Source organism: Toxorhynchites rutilus, chromosome 3 (assembly GCF_029784135.1).
Source record: "Toxorhynchites rutilus septentrionalis strain SRP chromosome 3, ASM2978413v1, whole genome shotgun sequence".
NCBI classification, from domain to species: domain Eukaryota; kingdom Metazoa; phylum Arthropoda; class Insecta; order Diptera; family Culicidae; genus Toxorhynchites; species Toxorhynchites rutilus.
The window spans coordinates 203,722,331-203,743,356 of record NC_073746.1 but is presented as its reverse complement, the minus strand read 5'-3'; the positions used below and the strand labels follow the sequence as shown (position 1 = coordinate 203,743,356).

General features: G+C 43.5%; 1 protein-coding gene across 1 annotated transcript; it reads left to right on the top strand.

Annotated features, from left to right (window-relative positions):
* The first annotated feature begins 216 nt into the window (after positions 1-216).
* LOC129773856 (uncharacterized) lies at positions 217-5,505 on the top strand. Its single transcript, XM_055777513.1, has one exon. It carries the CDS (start codon positions 217-219, stop codon positions 5,503-5,505), a length of 5,289 nt encoding a protein of 1,762 aa, XP_055633488.1.
* The last annotated feature ends 15,521 nt before the right edge of the window (positions 5,506-21,026 follow it).

Genomic DNA, 21,026 nt, shown 5'->3' with positions numbered 1-21,026 from the left:
AAGGTTAGTACCGTTCCAAACACTTAAATCCCTCTTTTGCGGTACTTCTGGGTCTTCCTTCGACCGTTTCAGCTCGACATTGGAATCTAACCTCGAATCGCGTACGAGTGTGAACACTCAGCTCGCGAGAAGCAGCGATACCTACGGAAGGCATAAGAAGCCTCGTGAGAGTGGAGGTACCAGCTCATTGGAATCGATCCCACTGTATTCGTCGTCATGGCCGATAAGAAACTGAAAGCCAAAGAATTAAAGCGAAAAAACGTCGTAGAAGGATTGAAGCGCATAGAGGATTTCTTGAAGAAGTATGATCCAACCCAGCATGCCCGGGAAGTCGGTTTGAGATTGGAACGATTGGAGAAACTGATGGAAGTCTTCGAAGCAGTTCAATCTGAATATGAGCTGCTCGATGAAACGGAAGAATTCATGAAGGGGAACTTGGAGTGTCGTGCTAAGATCGAGGAACAATATTTCCGCGTAAAGGCTGGTTTGTTGACGAGAATGCCCGAGGTTGCCACACCGTTATCGTCCGCTGTATCCTCTATGAATGTACAACCGCCCACTTCGTCTCCGCTATCTAATGTGAAGTTGCCCACGATCACGTTACCGGAATTTACCGGCGATTTTAATGATTGGCTTACCTTTCATGACACATTTGTGTCGATGATTCATACGTCGAACGAGATTTCATGCGTGCAGAAATTCCACTATCTCAGGGCCGCATTGAAAGGAGAGGCTGCGAATTTAATTCAATCGATCACAATCACCGCCAATAACTACGCTGTAGCTTGGGAAACGCTAGTACAACGATATTCCAACAAGATTTTGTTGCGGAAGAAACATATTCGGGCGCTTTTGAAGTATCCCAAGATACCCAATCATTCCGTCGAAGCTTTACACAAAATAGTGGATGAATTTCAGAGGCACACGAAGGTGTTAGAGCAGCTAGGCGAACCTATCGCCCAGTACAGTTCCATATTAATGGAAATTCTGGAGGACAAGTTGGACGACGCCTCTCTAGCGGCTTGGGAGGAATCCATTTCATCGGATCAGCAGCCAACCTATGAAAAAATGATAGAATACCTGCAGAAAAGAGCTCGTGTATTGGAGACCATTCTCATTAATCGACCGAATCCGTCGTCGTTATTATCGAAGCCCGCAGCTGGAAGTTCAGGAAGTAAGAAGCACTATCATCCCCGCCTGAATATTAACGCTGCAGTAACGGACGGAGCATCTGGAAAAATATTTCCAATGTGCCCTGCTTGCGAGAAGCAAAAACATCCGCTCGTGGATTGCGCTGTGTTCAATGGAATGAATGTGGCAGCTCGATTGAAGGTGGTGTATGATAAACGACTCTGTAGTAATTGCTTCCGGAATGACCATTATGCGAGACGCTGCCGCTCCAAGTTCAGCTGTAAGCATTGCTCCAAGCGGCATCATTCGATGATTCACCCAGGACCGGCCGAGAATCGTCAAGCTGATGCAGACATAAGAAACCAGATGACAATGCCCTCCTGTGAAAATCAACAGCCGAGTCCAAATCCAATGGTATCTGCTGTTGCTGCCGCAGTACCTACTATTGATACGTACACTAGCTTAGTGCTAGCGAATCCCGCAGTGAAGGTGACTCACACGAATGTATTATTGTCAACGGTTGTTCTATTGGTCGTCGATCCATACGGACAAGAACACGTCGCCCGAGCGTTGCTGGATTCTGGCTCGCAGCCGAATGCCATCAGCGAGCGTTTATGTCAGCAGTTACACCTAGCCCGCAGACCAATCAACATCCCAATATCTGGCATAGATGGTACAGTCACGAATGCCAAGCATCAAGTGCAGGCAGAAATACGTTCCCGAGTTTTCCCATTCCAGCAAACACTAGACTTCTTAGTCCTACGTAGAGTAACATGTGATACACCTCCCGTTTCATTCAATACGTCGTGCTGGAAAATTCCAGAAACTCTACCGTTGGCTGACCCCGAATTCAACGTGACTCATCGTATAGATATGATACTTGGAGCAGCACAATTCTTCGATTTTATCCGTGAAGGAAAAGTTCGTTTGGCGGTCAATCTCCCCATGCTGATAGAAACCGTATTCGGTTGGATAGTGTCTGGTATCGTAAAGGAAACGAACGAAGCGGAACGAATCCCGGTAGCTTGTCATGTGGCGACAGTTACACCCGTGGACCAATTGCTCGAACGGTTTTGGAGAGTAGAGGAGATTAACGGATCAAATTTTTCGCTCGATGAGCAACGATGCGAGGAACTATTCAGAGAAACTGTATCCAGAGATGCCGATGGTCGATACATCGTTAAAATGCCGAAGCAACCACAGTACGAGAAAATGATTGGCGCTTCGAAAACGAGCGCTTTCCAACGGTTTCGCTGGTTGGAGCGAATGTTGGAGAAGAAGAAGGAATTAAAGTCACAATACCACGACTTCATGAGAGAGTATCTCGCATTAGGCCACATGCGCGAGGTTCCAGTGGATGATGATTGCCGTCTTCTTGAATGTTACCTCCCGCACCATCCCGTCGTAAAGGAATCGAGCTCCACGACGAAAGTGCGAGTAGTGTTTGATGGTTCTGCTAAGACGAGCACTGGGAAATCCCTAAATGATTCTCTTCTCGTGGGTCCAGTTGTCCAAGACGACATCGTTACAATTATCGTGAGGTTTCGACAGTTTCCAGTTGCCCTAGTGGCAGACGCCGAAAAAATGTATCGCCAAGTGTGGATGAACCCTATAGACCGGCGACTGCAGAGAATCGTATTCCGCTTCGACATAAGCCAACCCATCAAGATCTACGAGCTAGCTACAGTCACATACGGTCTAGCCCCATCATCGTTTCTAGCTACGCGTACATTATTGCAACTGGTGAACGACGAAGGTGCAGCCTACCCAAATGCAAGCAAGGCAGTCAAGAAGAACATTTATATGGATGACTACATAGGTGGTGAATTTTCTATCGAAGCTGCAATTCAACTTCAATCGGAGCTAATGCAGTTGATGCAGAAAGGTGGATTCCGTCTACGCAAGTGGGTTTCAAATTCACCGGATGTGTTGGCCAAAATACCTCAGGAGCTTCTCGGCACTCAGTCTGCTCTCAAGTTCGATCAGGACGAAACGATAAAAACTCTCGGAATACTCTGGGAACCGGAGGCTGACGTATTTCGATTTAACGTATCCGTTTCTTTGGAGTCTCGAGAGGCAACGAAGCGCAGCATATTGTCGGCCATTGCACAACTCTTCGATCCACTGGGTCTGGTGTCCCCGGTCATTGTACAGGCGAAAATAATGATGCAGCACCTGTGGCTTTTGTCGTTGAATTGGGATGACCAGGTGACGCCGGAGATGCAACGAAAATGGGACCGTTTTTGTCAGCAACTACCACAACTTTCCGATTTTCGCATTGATCGATGCGCTTTCATGTCCCATTTAAACAATGTAGAAATACACACGTTCGCGGACGCCTCAGATGCAGCATACGGGGCATGCGTGTACGTGCGTTCCGAAGCTACGGATGGTAGTATCAAAGTGAGCTTGCTAGCATCCAAATCGAGGGTTGCCCCTCTTAAATGTTTGAGTATCCCCCGGCTTGAATTATGTGCTGCACTTGTCGGTGCCCGTTTGTATGAGAAATTGATCCTCGCCCTAGATGTTCCTATAAAAGCTAGCCACTTTTGGAGTGATTCGACGGTTGTTTTGCAATGGATGAAATCCCCCCCTCGAACATGGAGGACATTTGTGGCAAATCGTATTTCTGAGATTCAGTCCACTACTCATGGTTCGAAATGGATGCACGTTGCTGGGGAGGAGAACCCAGCAGACTTAGTATCACGAGGAGTGTCAGCAAACGAGCTAGTAACCAGCGACAAGTGGAAATATGGTCCTAGCTGGCTTCGCAAGCCTAAATCCTCATGGCCTTCGCAAGTGTATGAAGCAATTGATTTCCCTGTGGAGGAACTCGAGCAGAAAAAGACGGCTATACTGGCAACGATCACAGCATCACCCAATTCTCTATTTCTACGATATTCACGCTATCTTCGATTATTGAACTTGGTCGGATTCGTTCTTCGTTTTGCAAGGAATGCGCGATGTAAACCCGAAAATCGATACCGTGGCAAAGTGTTAGACGCTGCAGAGATTATGGCTGCGAAACTCGTGTTGTCCAAGCTTGTACAAAAGGAATCGTTTCCCGACGAACTTAAACTGCTTCAACTAGGCAAGCGTGTATCCAGTAAATCGAAGCTGCGTTTGATGAATCCCTACCTGGATGCCGATGGCCTTATACGCGTTGGTGGCCGGCTGCAGCGTTCGAGGGAAGCTTTCGACGTACTGCATCCTATTGTCCTACCTGGTTTTCATCCCTTTACGAGACTGGTCATCAAGCATCATCATGAAAAGCTGGTTCATAGCGGAATTTCGACAACACTAGCCGTCGTAAGAGATGAATTTTGGCCCCTCAGTGGCCGAAGAGCTGTGACAAGCGTACTTCGTAAATGCTTTCGATGCTGCAGAGCAACTCCTCATCCGATTGAGCAGCCAATTGGCCAACTGCCAGCCGCTCGTGTTACAGCGGGTGAAGCTTTTGAATGCACCGGCGTCGATTATTGCGGGCCAATTTATCTGAAGCCCGCGCAACGAAAAGCTCCATCGAGAAAAGCTTATATATGTGTATTAATTTGCCTAAGTACGAAGGCAGTTCATTTGGAGCTGGTAGGTGATCTTTCTACTACTACGTTCCTAATGGCTCTGAATCGTTTCATTTGGAGAAGGAATAAGCCAAAACACATCTACTCCGATAACGGGACAAATTTTATTGGAGCGAAAAATGCCCTACATCAACTATATTGTATGCTCCAGCCAGGCTCTGCACAAGACAACATCAAACAGAATCTTGCGCAGGACGGTATCCAGTGGCATCTAATCCCTCCCCGGGCACCAAACTTCGGCGGACTATGGGAAGCCGCGGTGAAGGTGGCCAAGAAACAGCTTGTGAGACAACTCGGCGACGCATTGCTGACCTACGAAGAATTGGTTACCGTGCTCGTGTCCATAGAAGGAAGTATGAATTCTCGTCCTCTAATGCCGTTGTCGGATGATCCCAACGATTGCCGCGCATTAACACCATCACACTTTCTGGTCCGGAATATGATCCGACCGCTTCCCGAACCTGATGTTCGCAACATTCCACTGAATCGTTTGGGACAGTATGAGCGACTCCAATCCTATTCGCAAAGGTTCTGGCATCAGTGGAGAAGCGAATACTTGAAGGAATTGCAGGTGCTGTACAAAACCAATCCCAAGCAGTTTAAAATCGACGTTGGCAGCATAGTTATCTTGAAGGACGACGCTCTACCCCCAGCTAGATGGCCTCTAGCTCGGGTCGTTGACACGCATCCTGGACCAGATGGTATTACACGTGTGGTAACTCTGAGGACATCCGGAGGAGAATTTAAGCGCGCTGTTTCGAAAATTTGTGGACTACCATGTGCTGAAGATTAATTAGGTTTTTGAAATATGTAATTATTAGTATTAGTAAGCAAAATAAGTTAAATGTTTGAAATGAATTTCAAAAGGTGGCCGGTATGTTAGGTTTAGTAAAATTGAAATATGCCTGTACTAGATTATCTTGGTTTTCTATAATTCTCATGGTATAAAACGGCAACCGTTAAAGCTCTACTACTTTGTTTATCGCTTTGTTATAAAACTTTCTTGGTAAATTCTTATTATATTGAATATATTATAGTTTCCGGAAATTTGAGCACGTTCCTCTCAATTCGCGAGTTTGGTGTTTTATTAAGAGTAAATCCCCATTTTTATCCCGTCAATTTGTTCAACACAACGTATTCGGGTCCTATACCGCAGTTTAAGTGGATGAGTAGCAACTATCATCATTGTATACTTGTCGTTCCCACGCTCCCACGTCATCCCGATATTCGCTGAACGGACTTCCGATTACCTGCAATTTGGATAGCGTCAAATCCCCATCCCCTGTGTCGATACCCCGGAGGCTGTATCCAACAGGTGTTTTTTCTACATCCGTTTCTAGTGTGTATTTTTTCATCTGGTGCGCTGCGAGCGAGTAAAGCTCATAAAAAGTGGTGCGCCATCGAGACAATCCGGCAGCAAGTCACATCATCACACACGCTACACAGCAGCGGGGCAAGTAGAAGTTTATTTTCCTCTTACCTCTTCCATCATTCTGTATAGCTTCTGTGCTCGATTTATACCATTGTTTATCATTGTGTTTATCATATCGGCAAGCGTTGGCATTAGGGGTGTTCATTTCTTACATCACCGTTGAACTTTTATTGGAACTTTTTTCATTTTCAAATTAAACATAATAACAAAAATTGAAATAAATAAAATTTTCAACAATAACTTATATAGAAATATAATTTCTTTTACTAATTTATATTTTCCAAATTATTATATTCTGTTCATATCGAACAGTTGTCTACTTCTTCGTTTTTATTAATATGGCAGAGGGCGGGGAGGATCCCCCACCCACGCCAAAGAATATATCAGATAATGAACCTCCTCCTGAAGAGCAGGAGGATGAAACAGAAGATGAGGAGGAAAATTCTGTATACGAAATAGAAAGCTCTGAAGATGAGGAAAAAGACGAGAAGCAGGATTTTCGTCTAAAAGAATACCCTGATGGCGCCAAAGGCCCATTTTTCGTATACTTTAGACGAAAATCCAAACCTCTTAACGTCATTCGCATCTCAAAAGAGTTGACACAGAAATTTTCCGAAGTTACCGAGATTACTCGGATGGGGCCAGACAAATTACGAGTTGTTGTCTCCAGCAGAACCCAAGCGAATGAAATAACGCGCTGTGATCTCTTTGCGATCGAGTATCGCGTATACGTACCCTGTTGCAACGTTGAAATAGACGGTGTAATAAACGAAAAAGGTTTGACTCGAAAAGAGATACTCGATGGTGTCGGTCGCTTCAAGAACTCTTCACTTAAAAGTGTGAAGATTCTTGCATGCGATCGACTGAAATCTGTGTCACTTAAAAATGACAAAAGAGTTCTCAATCGGACAAACTCTTTTCGTGTGACATTTGAGGGTTCCGCCCTTCCAAACTACGTTGCAATAGGTGCACTTCGTTTACCTGTTCGGTTGTTTGTACCCCGGGTAATGAAATGCAACAAATGTATGCAACTCGGTCACACGGCCGCCTATTGTTGCAACAAAAAACGTTCCGCAGATTGTGGAGAGAGCCATGATGAGAATCCTTGCCCGAAAGAGCGCAAGTGTCTTCATTGCGGCGGGACTCCTCATGATCTTACTCAATGCCCGGTGTACATACAACGAGGGGAAAAAATCAAGCGTTCCTTAAAAGAACGTTCCAAGCGGACTTATGCAGAAATGCTTAAGAGTCCCGTTCCAACGACTCAGGACAATCCCTACTCCATTCTGCAGAACGACGAGCCTGTTGCTGACGCTCCCAATGCAGGAAGTTCCGGTACATCGCAGGGTGCCATCAGGAAAAGAAAAATTACTTCTTTTCCATCACTCCCCAGAAAGAAAACCGAAACTTCCCAAGTTGGAATGAAAACTCGAATCGAACGTGCTGAGAATAGACCGAAGCAAGTACCTCCTGGTTTAAGCGGTTCTTCTACGCACCAGGGGTCCTCAGCACTTCCCGGAGCAGCACCCAACACGTCTGCTCCTTTTTCGCGGTCGAGGCAACAGCCACAATCTGGCTTGCTTGCGCTTTCTGACCTGGTGGACAACATTTTAAATGCTTTAAATATAAATGACCCTCTTAAAAGCATAGTATTATGTTTGCTTTCGATTGTGAGAACATTTTTGAAAGAAAAATGTGGTTTTTTGGCAGCGTTCATTTCCCTCGATGCCTGATTCAGGGCAAGAGGTCAAGGATTTGACCACTGTAATACAGTGGAATTGCAGAAGCATCATTCCTAAACTAGATCAGTTTAAATTTTTAATGTATTTTCTCTCTGTGAAACATGGCTTTCTTCAGCCGATGAGCTGAATTTCCACGATTTCAACATTATTCGCCTCGATCGAAATGACTCGTTTGGTGGCGTACTATTGGGGATTAAAAAATGTCACTCCTTCTATAGAGTCACTCTCCCATCGATGACAGGCATTGAAGTTGTTGCTTGCCAGACACAAATCAATGGCAAAGACCTCTGCATTGCTTCGATATATATCCCTCCCAGAACTACGGTAGGCGGCCATCAGTTCTTTGATACTATCGAGGCAATGCCGGAGCCGCGGTTAATCTTAGGTGATTTCAACTCCCATGGAACAGCATGGGGATCACTCTACGATGACAACCGTGCCACTTTGATTTATGATCTGTGCGACAACTTCAAATTAACAGTTTTGAATACTGGGGAAGCAACTAGAATAGCCAACCCTCCTGCACGGGCAAGCATGCTAGACATATCTCTATGCTCTTCTTCGTTATCCCTGGATTGCATGTGGAAGGTAATCCAAGATCCCCACGGTAGTGATCACCTACCAATAATTTTATCGATCGCTAATGAATCAAGCTTTCGTGAGTCAGTCAATATTTCGTATGACCTCACGAAGAATATTGACTGGAGAACATTTGCGGAAATAATATCTGAAGCAATTGTTTCAATGCATGAACTTCCTCCACTCGAAGAGTATAACTTTATATCGAGTTTGATTTACGAAAGCGCACTTCAAGCTCAAAAGAAACGTGTACCGGCTACCACTTTCCGACGTCATCCTCCATCACTTTGGTGGGACAAGGAATGTTCAAAGGTCTACCTTGAAAAATCATCCGCTTTCAAAAAATTCAGGAAAACTGGATTAGTGGAATGGTTCCTAAAGTACCAAGCTCTAGAAGCCAAACTAAAAGGTTTGATTAAAGCAAAAAAGCGTGGATATTGGCGGAAGTTCGTCAATGGTTTGTCAAGGGAGACCGCTATGAGCACTCTTTGGAATACGGCTAGGAAAATGCGTGGCTGGAACCATACAAACGAAAGTGAGGAATACTCTGACCGTTGTATTTTTAACTTTGCAAGGAAGGTTTGCCCCGACACCGCTCCTGCACAATACGTCGTACGCGACATTCCACTTCAAAGCGATTATGAGAATTTTTCGATGGTGGAATTCTCAATTGCCCTTCTCTCATGTAACAATTCAGCTCCGGGGTCGGACAAGATTAAATTCAACTTGTTGAAGAATCTTCCCGACTTGGCAAAACAGCGTTTGCTGAACTTGTTTAACAAGTTTCTGGAGCTGAATATTGTCCCGCATGACTGGAGACAAGTGAGAGTGATAGCCATACGGAAACCCAACAAGCCGGCTTGCGATCACAACTCGTATAGGCCGATTGCAATGTTATCCTGTATTCGTAAATTGTTAGAGAAAATGATTCTACTTCGTTTGGACAAGTGGGTCGAAACGAACAATTTGCTGTCAAATACGCAGTTTGGCTTCCGCCGAGGTAAAGGGACAAATGATTGTCTCGCGCTGCTATCTTCTGAAATCCAAATCGCATTTGCTCGCAAAGAACAAATGGCTTCCGTTTTTCTCGATATCAAAGAAGCATTTGATTCAGTTTCCATGGAAATTCTCTCAGAGAAGCTTCATAATCGTGGACTTTCACCAATTCTCAATAATTTCCTGTACAATTTACTGTCAGAAAAGCACATGATTTTCTCTCATGGCAGCTCGAAATCTTCTCGTTACAGTTTTATGGGCCTACCACAAGGCTCCTGCCTAAGCCCCCTCTTGTACAGTTTTTACGTCAATGATATGGATGATTGTCTAACAAGAGACTGCGCGTTGAGACAACTTGCAGACGATGGAGTTATTTCCATCACGGGTACTAATCCCGTCGTTCTGCAAAAGTCGTTGCAAGATACCCTGAACAATCTGTTCACGTGGGCCCTCAAGCTGGGTATCGAATTCTCTACGGAGAAAACTGAAATGGTCGTTTTTTCTAGGAAGCACGAACCCGCCCAATTCCAGCTTCACCTATCCGATAAAACGATCCAACACTCTATGTTTTTCAAATACCTGGGTGTATATTTTGATTCTAAGTGTACCTGGGGGAGACACATTGCGTATTTGAAACAGAAATGCCAGCAAAGAATCAATTTTCTCCAAACAATTACCGGAACATGGTGGGGTGCCCATCCAGGAGACCTCATCCAGTTGTACAAAACAACGATATTATCAGTGTTAGAATATGGCAGTTTTTGCGTCCGATCAGCTGTCAGGATTCATATTCTCAAGCTGGAGAGGATACAATATCGTTGCTTGCGTATAGCCATGGGGTGTTTGCATTCGACACATACGATGAGTCTCGAAGTTTTGGCAGGAGTACCCCCACTTACTCTTCGGTTCACAGAATTATCCTCCAGATTTCTCATCCGTTGCAAGATCATGAATCCATTGGTGATTGATAACTTCGAAAATCTACTCCAACTGACTCCTCAGTCAAGTTTTATGTCTTTATACCATGAGTACCTTACCCACGACGTGCACCCTTCACCAGGCATCTCCAACCAAGATTGCTTCCCATACTTTTGCAATTCCTCTGTCATTTTTTATCTGTCCATGCGACAAAAAATCCATGGAATCCCAGATCACCTACGCTCCGATTCTATTCCGCCGATATTTTCGGCAGAATATGGGAAAGTTAGATCTGATAAAATGTTCTTTACTGACGGTTCATTCATAAACGGGTCCACTGGCTTCGGCATCTTCAATGAAAATTCCAGTGCCTCTTTCAAACTCAAAGATCCTTGTTCCGTGTATGTCGCTGAACTGGGTGCGATATATTACGCATTAGGGATCATTGAAACATTGCCCATCGATCACTATTTTATTTTTTCAGACAGTCTCAGCTCAATAGAGGCAATCCGCTCAATGAAAGTTGATAAATGCTCATCTTATTTCCTAACAAGAATAAGACAACTATTGAGTGTTTTGGTCGAAAATTTATTCAAGATTACCTTAGCATGGGTTCCCTCTCATTGCTCGATTCCGGGGAATGAGAAAGCGGACTCGCTAGCTAAGGTGGGCGCTTTAGAAGGCACACTTTTTGAAAGGCAAATTGCTTATAATGAATTTTTCCACATTCCTCGTCAGCACACGCTCGTAAGTTGGCAGCGCATGTGGAGTGAAGATGAGTTCGGTCGTTGGTTACACACGATTATCCCTAAGGTCTCGACGAGTGCATGGTTCAAGGGATTGAATGTAGGTCGTGATTTCATTTGCGTGATATCTCGGCTTATGTCCAATCACTACAACCTAAACGCGCATCTCTATCGTATTGGGCTCGCAGCAAACAATCTTTGTGATTGTGGCGATGGCTACCACGACATCGAGCATGTTGTCTGGTCGTGTATCCGGTTCCATGCTGCTCGCTCTCAGCTCTCTAGAGCACTGAGCACAAGGCAGACAATCGGATATCCCCGTCCAGGATATCTTAGGTAGCCGTGATCCTGATCTTCTGCTTCATCTATACCTGTTCCTCAGAAACGCCGATGTCAACGTTTAATGATGTTTCCTTCGTTGTGTCCCCGTTTCATATCCCTCCTATCCAAACGATAAACTTTTACTTAGTCGCGGCAATACATACACACACTCTTTACAGATACACGGGCCAAAGGTTGTGCAGTCCACTGATCATTCAACAAGAGCCAAAGGTTTTACCGCTTATGACAACTCTACACGAGCTGATGATTGCGCCGGCTAGTGACCATTCTACCCTGGATTCCTCGAGTGAAGAAAGACGCACCACGCTAGATATGGGGTACAGACTAGGCGGGCGTTGCTGATTAATGGTCAGCTGCATCCCAATAGGAGGTATCCCGTGTCGGCACACGTACAGAGCATCGAAGACTGCAACATACCAATTATGAGAACACTTGTAATACTAACCTCGAGCCAACCGCGAGTAATCGGTTACATATTACTAACATAGTTGTAAGCAAGCATTGTCGAAATATTGAACTCCCGACCCCGTTAGGCTGACGTCATATGAGCCTTAATAAAAATATATATTTTGGATAAAAAAAACATACGGGTGTGACATGTGCATTCCACATGTCATTTTCATGCTTCTAAATTTTACATCTACAGCAAAGTGCACCAGTGGGCATTGAACCTTCAGTTCAATTGCCTGCACAAAAATTGTCAGCGTTTACAGCGACGAACGAAAGTGTCGCATTTCATCTTTACTGAACCTCGCTGTTACCATGTGTACAGTCATGGTTTTTTCGAGGTTTCTATCTTTGTCTCTTTCACATGCACATCGATCCCGATTGGTGATCGTGTACATAGCATTTACATAAATCGGTGCTTCAGGCGTCTCAATCGGGACTCTTGTAAAAAACTTCCAGGAACAATAAAGGCATTCCAGTTTAACCGAGCAACGGACGTAGTCGTGATTCGCTATAAGATATCACAGCACTAAAACCGTAGTCGACGCGATGTTGCTACATGGCGACCCGCGAACAGGGTCTTACCTGCAAATAATCGTGAAAAGTATCTCAAGCGATTTCGAATAGTAATCGTTCAGCTCTAACCCCATAGTGAAATCTAAGTTCTTCGGTCAAGTGAAAAGTGGAAAATTGGGCAAATCAAGCTCGAAACATGCACAAAATACGGGTGACCCTCAGGTCAACATCCTCAACCGGTTAGATGTGCATGAAGAATTATACCAAGACCATGACTTTAAATTGATAGTGATTTTGTGCATCGTGGGGTTGAATCTAGCTATCACCCTATACGAAATGTATAAAAAACATACTCGCAATCAGGCGCTGAAAGTTGCCAAGTCCATTGCCAACCTACAAAGTGTGTAAGGTGTGATACCGATATTCTGCACTATACCAACAAGTGTTATCACAGTCCAAACAAAAAGACTAAAGTAAAGTGACGTGAAGAAGACTAAACAAACATTAATGCGCCCTGCATCGCAAATAAAATAATGCAAACAGTGTTATACGAGAAAATAAAATCGAAAAAAACGGTGACAGAAGGAGAGCACATCCACCGTTCAAAGAGCTACCGGCAACAAGGAGCGGCTCCAACAAAGGGCTACCAGCAACTTGGAGCGGCCCCACCAAAGAGACAATCCTCATTTTGTTTCATGCAACCGCAACCCGCAACCTGGATCGTCCCTAACGACGACCACCGCAGCTCATACTTAAGCGCACTGCGAAGGAAAAACAGTTAAGCGGACAACCAATACGACAACGATGTAAGTTAAAACAAACGAATAATAATAATAAAATAGTGTTAAGTCGCTAGACAAAATTTTTAAATATATGGACCTAGTAGATGCACTGCTAGCAAGCCTAAAGAAAACCTTAGTAAATTTAAAGAAAAGCCCAAACAGACGATATAGGAGATTAACATTATTAAAAAAGTTAAATAACAGCAGACAAGTTTATGACGAGATATTAAATATAATTGAACTGTTTGAGGAAAGTAGACAAATTTTTCTCGTAAAGGCAGCACGAATATTATTCGGCGAAATAAAGACTTTTATAGATGCTAGACTCGACCAAAATCATTTAATTTCGTTCAAAACATTAGGGAAAGTTGTGTTGTGGTTCATAAAATTATATAAAAACAATATGACCACAAACACGGAAATTATAAAAATAGCATCGACCCTGATCCCACAATACAATGGGTCAGTCGACAAACTACCGGCGGTACTTTCCGCACTATCTGCGTTAAAAACACTTGTTTCAGATACGAACAAAGTTGCGGCAATCCAAGTTGTGCTTTCACGCCTTGAAGGCAAAGCACGAGTGGCGGTGGGAGACAATCCCGCCACTGTAGATCTATCCATGTAACACTGTTATTATTATTAAATCGTTTATTTTTACAGGCTCAGTTACATAAATTTAAAGGAGCCAAACTCCTGACTTTATTGGTACAAGTATATATAAACATTTTTCCTTAATTCTAATGTTAATGGTGTAGAAAACCGATTACTCGCGGTCTACTCGAGTTTAGAAGGGTGACATATTTTCTTCAGGAAAAGGAAAGGATAAAAGGATATGTTGACAATGTTCACTCTCACATTCACACACACATTAATTACACTCAATTCTTAAGCCTATCTTATATCTAATATGTATTTACATTTCTCCTTATTCTATTGTTAATAAGAAGGGATTTGATTTCTCGCGAAGGAAAAGGAAAAGGAGAATATAAGGATATAAGGACAATCAGACACGAAGATCGATAACTTTTAGGAAGACATATATTTGGGACATGTAATCAAGGTCTAAACCAGCCAACACATCTCTCACCGGCACATTGGGCTGCCTTCCTCTAGCCCGAAGAGAGTTTTCTAAATTCGATCTGGCAACAAGATACTCCTCGCACGACCAAACAACGTGTTCGATGTCGTGGTAACCTTGGCCACAGGCACAGATATTGCTGTCGGCAAGATCAAAACGAAAGAGTAGCGCGTTTAACGAACAGTGATTGGACATGAGTCGGGAGAAGGTGCGAATAAAGTCCCGACTCAAGTCCAGACTTTTGAACCATGGTTTAAGGCTAACCTTGGGGATAATTGAGTGGAGCCACCGGCCCAATTCATCTTCGTTCCATTTGCGTTGCCAGTTAACGATGGTATTTTTACGAACTAAAGAATAAAATTCATTGAAGGCGATTTGACGCTGATAAATTTCGCCTTCAATTGCACCTACCTTTGCCAATGAGTCAGCCCTCTCATTACCCAGAATTGAGCAATGTGAAGGGACCCAGACAAAGGTAATGACATAACAGCGTCTGGTTAAAGCACTCAAAATTTCTCGTATTCTCTCAAGGAAGTACGGCGAGTGCTTTTCCGGCCTCACTGAACGGATAGCTTCGAAAGAGCTAAGACTATCCGTTACAATGTAATAGTGTTCAACAGGTCGTGAGGCGACGCTGTCCAGCGCCCAGTGTATTGCTGCCAATTCAGCAATATATACTGAGCAAGGATACTGAAGACTGTGTGAGGTGCTAAAAAATACGTTGAACACTCCAAATCCTATGGACTCATTCATAGAGGACCCATCAGTAAAATACATATTATCACAATTGATACGCCCATACTTTGCATTGAAGATCGTAGGAACGATCCCCGATAGAAGGTAATCTGGAATATCATGGATTTTCTCCTTCATGAACAGATCAAAATGTACAGAGGAATTGATGTAGTCAGGGAAACAAACACGGTTGGGAATATACGAAGAAGGATCAACCTGCATGGAGATGAATTCATGATATGAGCTCATAAATCCAGAATGAAAATTTAGCTCGCTCAGTTGCTCAAAATTTCCGATCACCAATGGGTTCATAAATTGAAAAATTGAAGCGATCTTTTAGTGGGAGTACGCCTGCCAAAACCTCGAGGCTCATGGTATGCGTTGAGGGCATACATCCCAACGCAATACGGAGACAAAGATACTGAATTCGCTCGAGTTTAATGAGGTGTGTTTTGGCAGCTGATTGAAAACAGAAACTGCCATACTCCATCACTGAGAGAATAGTTGTTCGATACAACATTATAAGATCTTCGGGATGGGCTCCCCACCAGGTGCCGGTAATTGTACGGAGAAAGTTTATTCTTTGTTGACATTTTTTACTCAGATACCTAATATGGGCCCCCCAAGTACATTTGGAGTCGAACCAGACCCCAAGATACTTGAATGACATAGCATGAGTGATCGGTTTACCCAAAAGTTGAAGCTTTGGTTTTGCTGGTCTATGCTTCCTAGAAAAAACCACCATCTCTGTTTTCTCCGTGGAGAATTCGATCCCTAGCCCAATGGCCCAGGTTGAAAAATTGTTCAAAGTATCTTGTAAGGGTCCTTGCAGGTCGGATTCGTTTGATCCTACGACAGACACCACCCCATCATCTGCAAGTTGTCTTAGGTTGCAATTTTGTGTAAGGCAATTGTCGATGTCGCTTACATAGAAGTTGTACAAAAGGGGGCTTAAACATGAGCCCTGGGGGACTCCCATGTAGGAGATCCGACTTACTGTCGAATCCCCATGAGAAAAATTCAAATGTTTCTCACAAAGCAAGTTATATAACATATTATTCAATAGAGGCGGTAGACCCCGAGAGTGTAATTTGTCTGACAAAACCTCTATTGAAACAGAATCAAAGGCCCCCTTTATGTCCAAGAATACTGAAGCCATTTGTTTTTTTTCGGCGTAAGCCAATTGAATTTCTGAAGAAAGCAACGCAAGACAATCATTCGTCCCCTTGCCCCTACGGAACTCATATTGTGTATCTGAGAGTAGGCCATTCGTTTCAACCCATCGATCAAGGCGAAACAAGATCATTTTCTCCAACAATTTCCGTATACAAGACAGCATTGCTATTGGGCGGTACGAATTGAAGTCGGACGCGGGTTTTCCGGGTTTTTGAATAGCTATAACTCTTACTTGTCTCCAATTATCTGGAACAATATTATGTTCCAGAAACCGATTGAATAAATTCAACAAGCGATGTTTCGCCACATCAGGGAGGTTTTTCAACAAGTTGAACTTAATTCTATCCGTTCCCGGAGCCGAATTGTTACAAGAAAGGAGAGCAAGAGAGAATTCTACCATCGAAAACTCGGAATCAAGATCGCACCTATCTTGTGGTATATCTCGAACAATTTTTTGCACAGGAGCGGAATCAGGACAAACCTTCCGTGCAAAATTGAAAATCCATCGATGTGAATATTCTTCGCTTTCATTCGTTGAAGAGCGATTTCTCATGTTTCGAGCCACTTTCCATAATTTTTTCATTGACGTTTCTCGTGACAAACCTCCCACGAAATTTAGCCAATAGGCACGTTTTTTCCCTTTAATCAAGTTTTTAAATTGATTTTCAAGGTCCAAATACGATTGAAAATTTTCAATGGTTCCACGTTTCCGAAAAGCTTTGAATGCGTTCGATTTATCCTGATAAAGCTTGGAACATTGGCTATCCCACCATGGATTGGGAGGCCTTCGACGAATAGTGGAGCCTGGGATGGGTTTCGTTTGAGCGCGAACCGCGCTGTCATAGATCAAACGAGAAATGGTGCGCTGCGAGCGAGTAAAGCTCATAAAAAGTGGTGCGCCATCGAGACAATCCGGCAGCAAGTCACATCATCACACACGCTACACAGCAGCGGGGCAAGTAGAAGTTTATTTTCCTCTTACCTCTTCCATCATTCTGTATAGCTTCTGTGCTCGATTTATACCATTGTTTATCATTGTGTTTATCATATCGGCAAGCGTTGGCATTAGGGGTGTTCATTTCTTACATCACCGTTGAACTTTTATTGGAACTTTTTTCATTTTCAAATTAAACATAATAACAAAAATTGAAATAAATAAAATTTTCAACAATAACTTATATAGAAATATAATTTCTTTTACTAATTTATATTTTCCAAATTATTATATTCTGTTCATATCGAACAGTTGTCTACTTCTTCGTTTTTATTAATATGGCAGAGGGCGGGGAGGATCCCCCACCCACGCCAAAGAATATATCAGATAATGAACCTCCTCCTGAAGAGCAGGAGGATGAAACAGAAGATGAGGAGGAAAATTCTGTATACGAAATAGAAAGCTCTGAAGATGAGGAAAAAGACGAGAAGCAGGATTTTCGTCTAAAAGAATACCCTGATGGCGCCAAAGGCCCATTTTTCGTATACTTTAGACGAAAATCCAAACCTCTTAACGTCATTCGCATCTCAAAAGAGTTGACACAGAAATTTTCCGAAGTTACCGAGATTACTCGGATGGGGCCAGACAAATTACGAGTTGTTGTCTCCAGCAGAACCCAAGCGAATGAAATAACGCGCTGTGATCTCTTTGCGATCGAGTATCGCGTATACGTACCCTGTTGCAACGTTGAAATAGACGGTGTAATAAACGAAAAGGGTTTGACTCGAAAAGAGATACTCGATGGTGTCGGTCGCTTCAAGAACTCTTCACTTAAAAGTGTGAAGATTCTTGCATGCGATCGACTGAAATCTGTGTCACTTAAAAATGACAAAAGAGTTCTCAATCGGACAAACTCTTTTCGTGTGACATTTGAGGGTTCCGCCCTTCCAAACTACGTTGCAATAGGTGCACTTCGTTTACCTGTTCGGTTGTTTGTACCCCGGGTAATGAAATGCAACAAATGTATGCAACTCGGTCACACGGCCGCCTATTGTTGCAACAAAAAACGTTGCGCAGATTGTGGAGAGAGCCATGATGAGAATCCTTGCCCGAAAGAGCGCAAGTGTCTTCATTGCGGCGGGACTCCTCATGATCTTACTCAATGCCCGGTGTACATACAACGAGGGGAAAAAATCAAGCGTTCCTTAAAAGAACGTTCCAAGCGGACTTATGCAGAAATGCTTAAGAGTCCCGTTCCAACGACTCAGGACAATCCCTACTCCATTCTGCAGAACGACGAGCCTGTTGCTGACGCTCCCAATGCAGGAAGTTCCGGTACATCGCAGGGTGCCATCAGGAAAAGAAAAATTACTTCTTTTCCATCACTCCCCAGAAAGAAAACCGAAACTTCCCAAGTTGGAATGAAAACTCGAATCGAACGTGCTGAGAATAGGCCGAAGCAAGTACCTCCTGGTTTAAGCGGTTCTTCTACGCACCAGGGGTCCTCAGCACTTCCCGGAGCAGCACCCAACACGTCTGCTCCTTTTTCGCGGTCGAGGCAACAGCCACAATCTGGCTTGCTTGCGCTTTCTGACCTGGTGGACAACATTTTAAATGCTTTAAATATAAATGACCCTCTTAAAAGCATAGTATTATGTTTGCTTCCGATTGTGAGAACATTTTTAAAAGAAAAATGTGGTTTTTTGGCAGCGTTCATTTCCCTCGATGCCTGATTCAGGGCAAGAGGTCAAGGATTTGACCACTGTAATACAGTGGAATTGCAGAAGCATCATTCCTAAACTAGATCAGTTTAAATTTTTAATGTATTTTCTCTCTGTGAAACATGGCTTTCTTCAGCCGATGAGCTGAATTTCCACGATTTCAACATTATTCGCCTCGATCGAAATGACTCGTTTGGTGGCGTACTATTGGGGATTAAAAAATGTCACTCCTTCTATAGAGTCACTCTCCCATCGATGACAGGCATTGAAGTTGTTGCTTGCCAGACACAAATCAATGGCAAAGACCTCTGCATTGCTTCGATATATATCCCTCCCAGAACTACGGTAGGCGGCCATCAGTTCTTTGATACTATCGAGGCAATGCCGGAGCCGCGGTTAATCTTAGGTGATTTCAACTCCCATGGAACAGCATGGGGATCACTCTACGATGACAACCGTGCCACTTTGATTTATGATCTGTGCGACAACTTCAAATTAACAGTTTTGAATACTGGGGAAGCAACTAGAATAGCCAACCCTCCTGCACGGGCAAGCATGCTAGACATATCTCTATGCTCTTCTTCGTTATCCCTGGATTGCATGTGGAAGGTAATCCAAGATCCCCACGGTAGTGATCACCTACCAATAATTTTATCGATCGCTAATGAATCAAGCTTTCGTGAGTCAGTCAATATTTCGTATGACCTCACGAAGAATATTGACTGGAGAACATTTGCGGAAATAATATCTGAAGCAATTGTTTCAATGCATGAACTTCCTCCACTCGAAGAGTATAACTTTATATCGAGTTTGATTTACGAAAGCGCACTTCAAGCTCAAAAGAAACGTGTACCGGCTACCACTTTCCGACGTCATCCTCCATCACTTTGGGACAAGGAATGTTCAAAGGTCTACCTTGAAAAATCATCCGCTTTCAAAAAATTCAGGAAAACTGGATTAGTGGAATGGTTTCTAAAGTACCAAGCTCTAGAAGCCAAACTAAAAGGTTTGATTAAAGCAAAAAAGCGTGGATATTGGCGGAAGTTCGTCAATGGTTTGTCAAGGGAGACCGCTATGAGCACTCTTTGGAATACGGCTAGGAAAATGCGTGGCTGGAACCATACAAACGAAAGTGAGGAATACTCTGACCGTTGTATTTTTAACTTTGCAAGGAAGGTTTGCCCCGACACCGCTCCTGCACAATACGTCGTACGCGACATTCCACTTCAAAGCGATTATGAGAATTTTTCGATGGTGGAATTCTCAATTGCCCTTCTCTCATGTAACAATTCAGCTCCGGGGTCGGACAAGATTAAATTCAACTTGTTGAAGAATCTTCCCGACTTGGCAAAACAGCGTTTGCTGAACTTGTTTAACAAGTTTCTGGAGCTGAATATTGTCCCGCTTGACTGGAGACAAGTGAGAGTGATAGCCATACGGAAACCCAACAAGCCGGCTTGCGATCACAACTCGTATAGGCCGATTGCAATGTTATCCTGTATTCGTAAATTGTTAGAGAAAATGATTCTACTTCGTTTGGACAAGTGGGTCGAAACGAACAATTTGCTGTCAAATACGCAGTTTGGCTTCCGCCGAGGTAAAGGGACAAATGATTGTCTCGCGCTGCTATCTTCTGAAATCCAAATCGCATTTGCTCGCAAAGAACAAATGGCTTCCGTTTTTCTCGATATCAAAGAAGCATTTGATTCAGTTTCCATGGAAATTCTCTCAGAGAAGCTTCATAATCGTGGACTTTCACCAATTCTCAATAATTTCCTGTACAATTTACTGTCAGAAAAGCACATGATTTTCTCTCATGGCAGCTCGAAATCTTCTCGTTACAGTTTTATGGGCCTACCACAAGGCTCCTGCCTAAGCCCCCTCTTGTACAGTTTTTACGTCAATGATATGGATGATTGTCTAACAAGAGACTGCGCGTTGAGACAACTTGCAGACGATGGAGTTATTTCCATCACGGGTACTAATCCCGTCGTTCTGCAAAAGTCGTTGCAAGATACCCTGAACAATCTGTTCACGTGGGCCCTCAAGCTGGGTATCGAATTCTCTACGGAGAAAACTGAAATGGTCGTTTTTTCTAGGAAGCACGAACCCGCCCAATTCCAGCTTCACCTATCCGATAAAACGATCCAACACTCTATGTTTTTCA

What these genes read in the sequence shown, in the direction of transcription:
- LOC129773856 (XM_055777513.1), top strand. Translation starts at nt 217, where the DNA reads ATGGCCGATAAGAAACTGAAAGCCAAAGAATTAAAGCGAAAAAACGTC.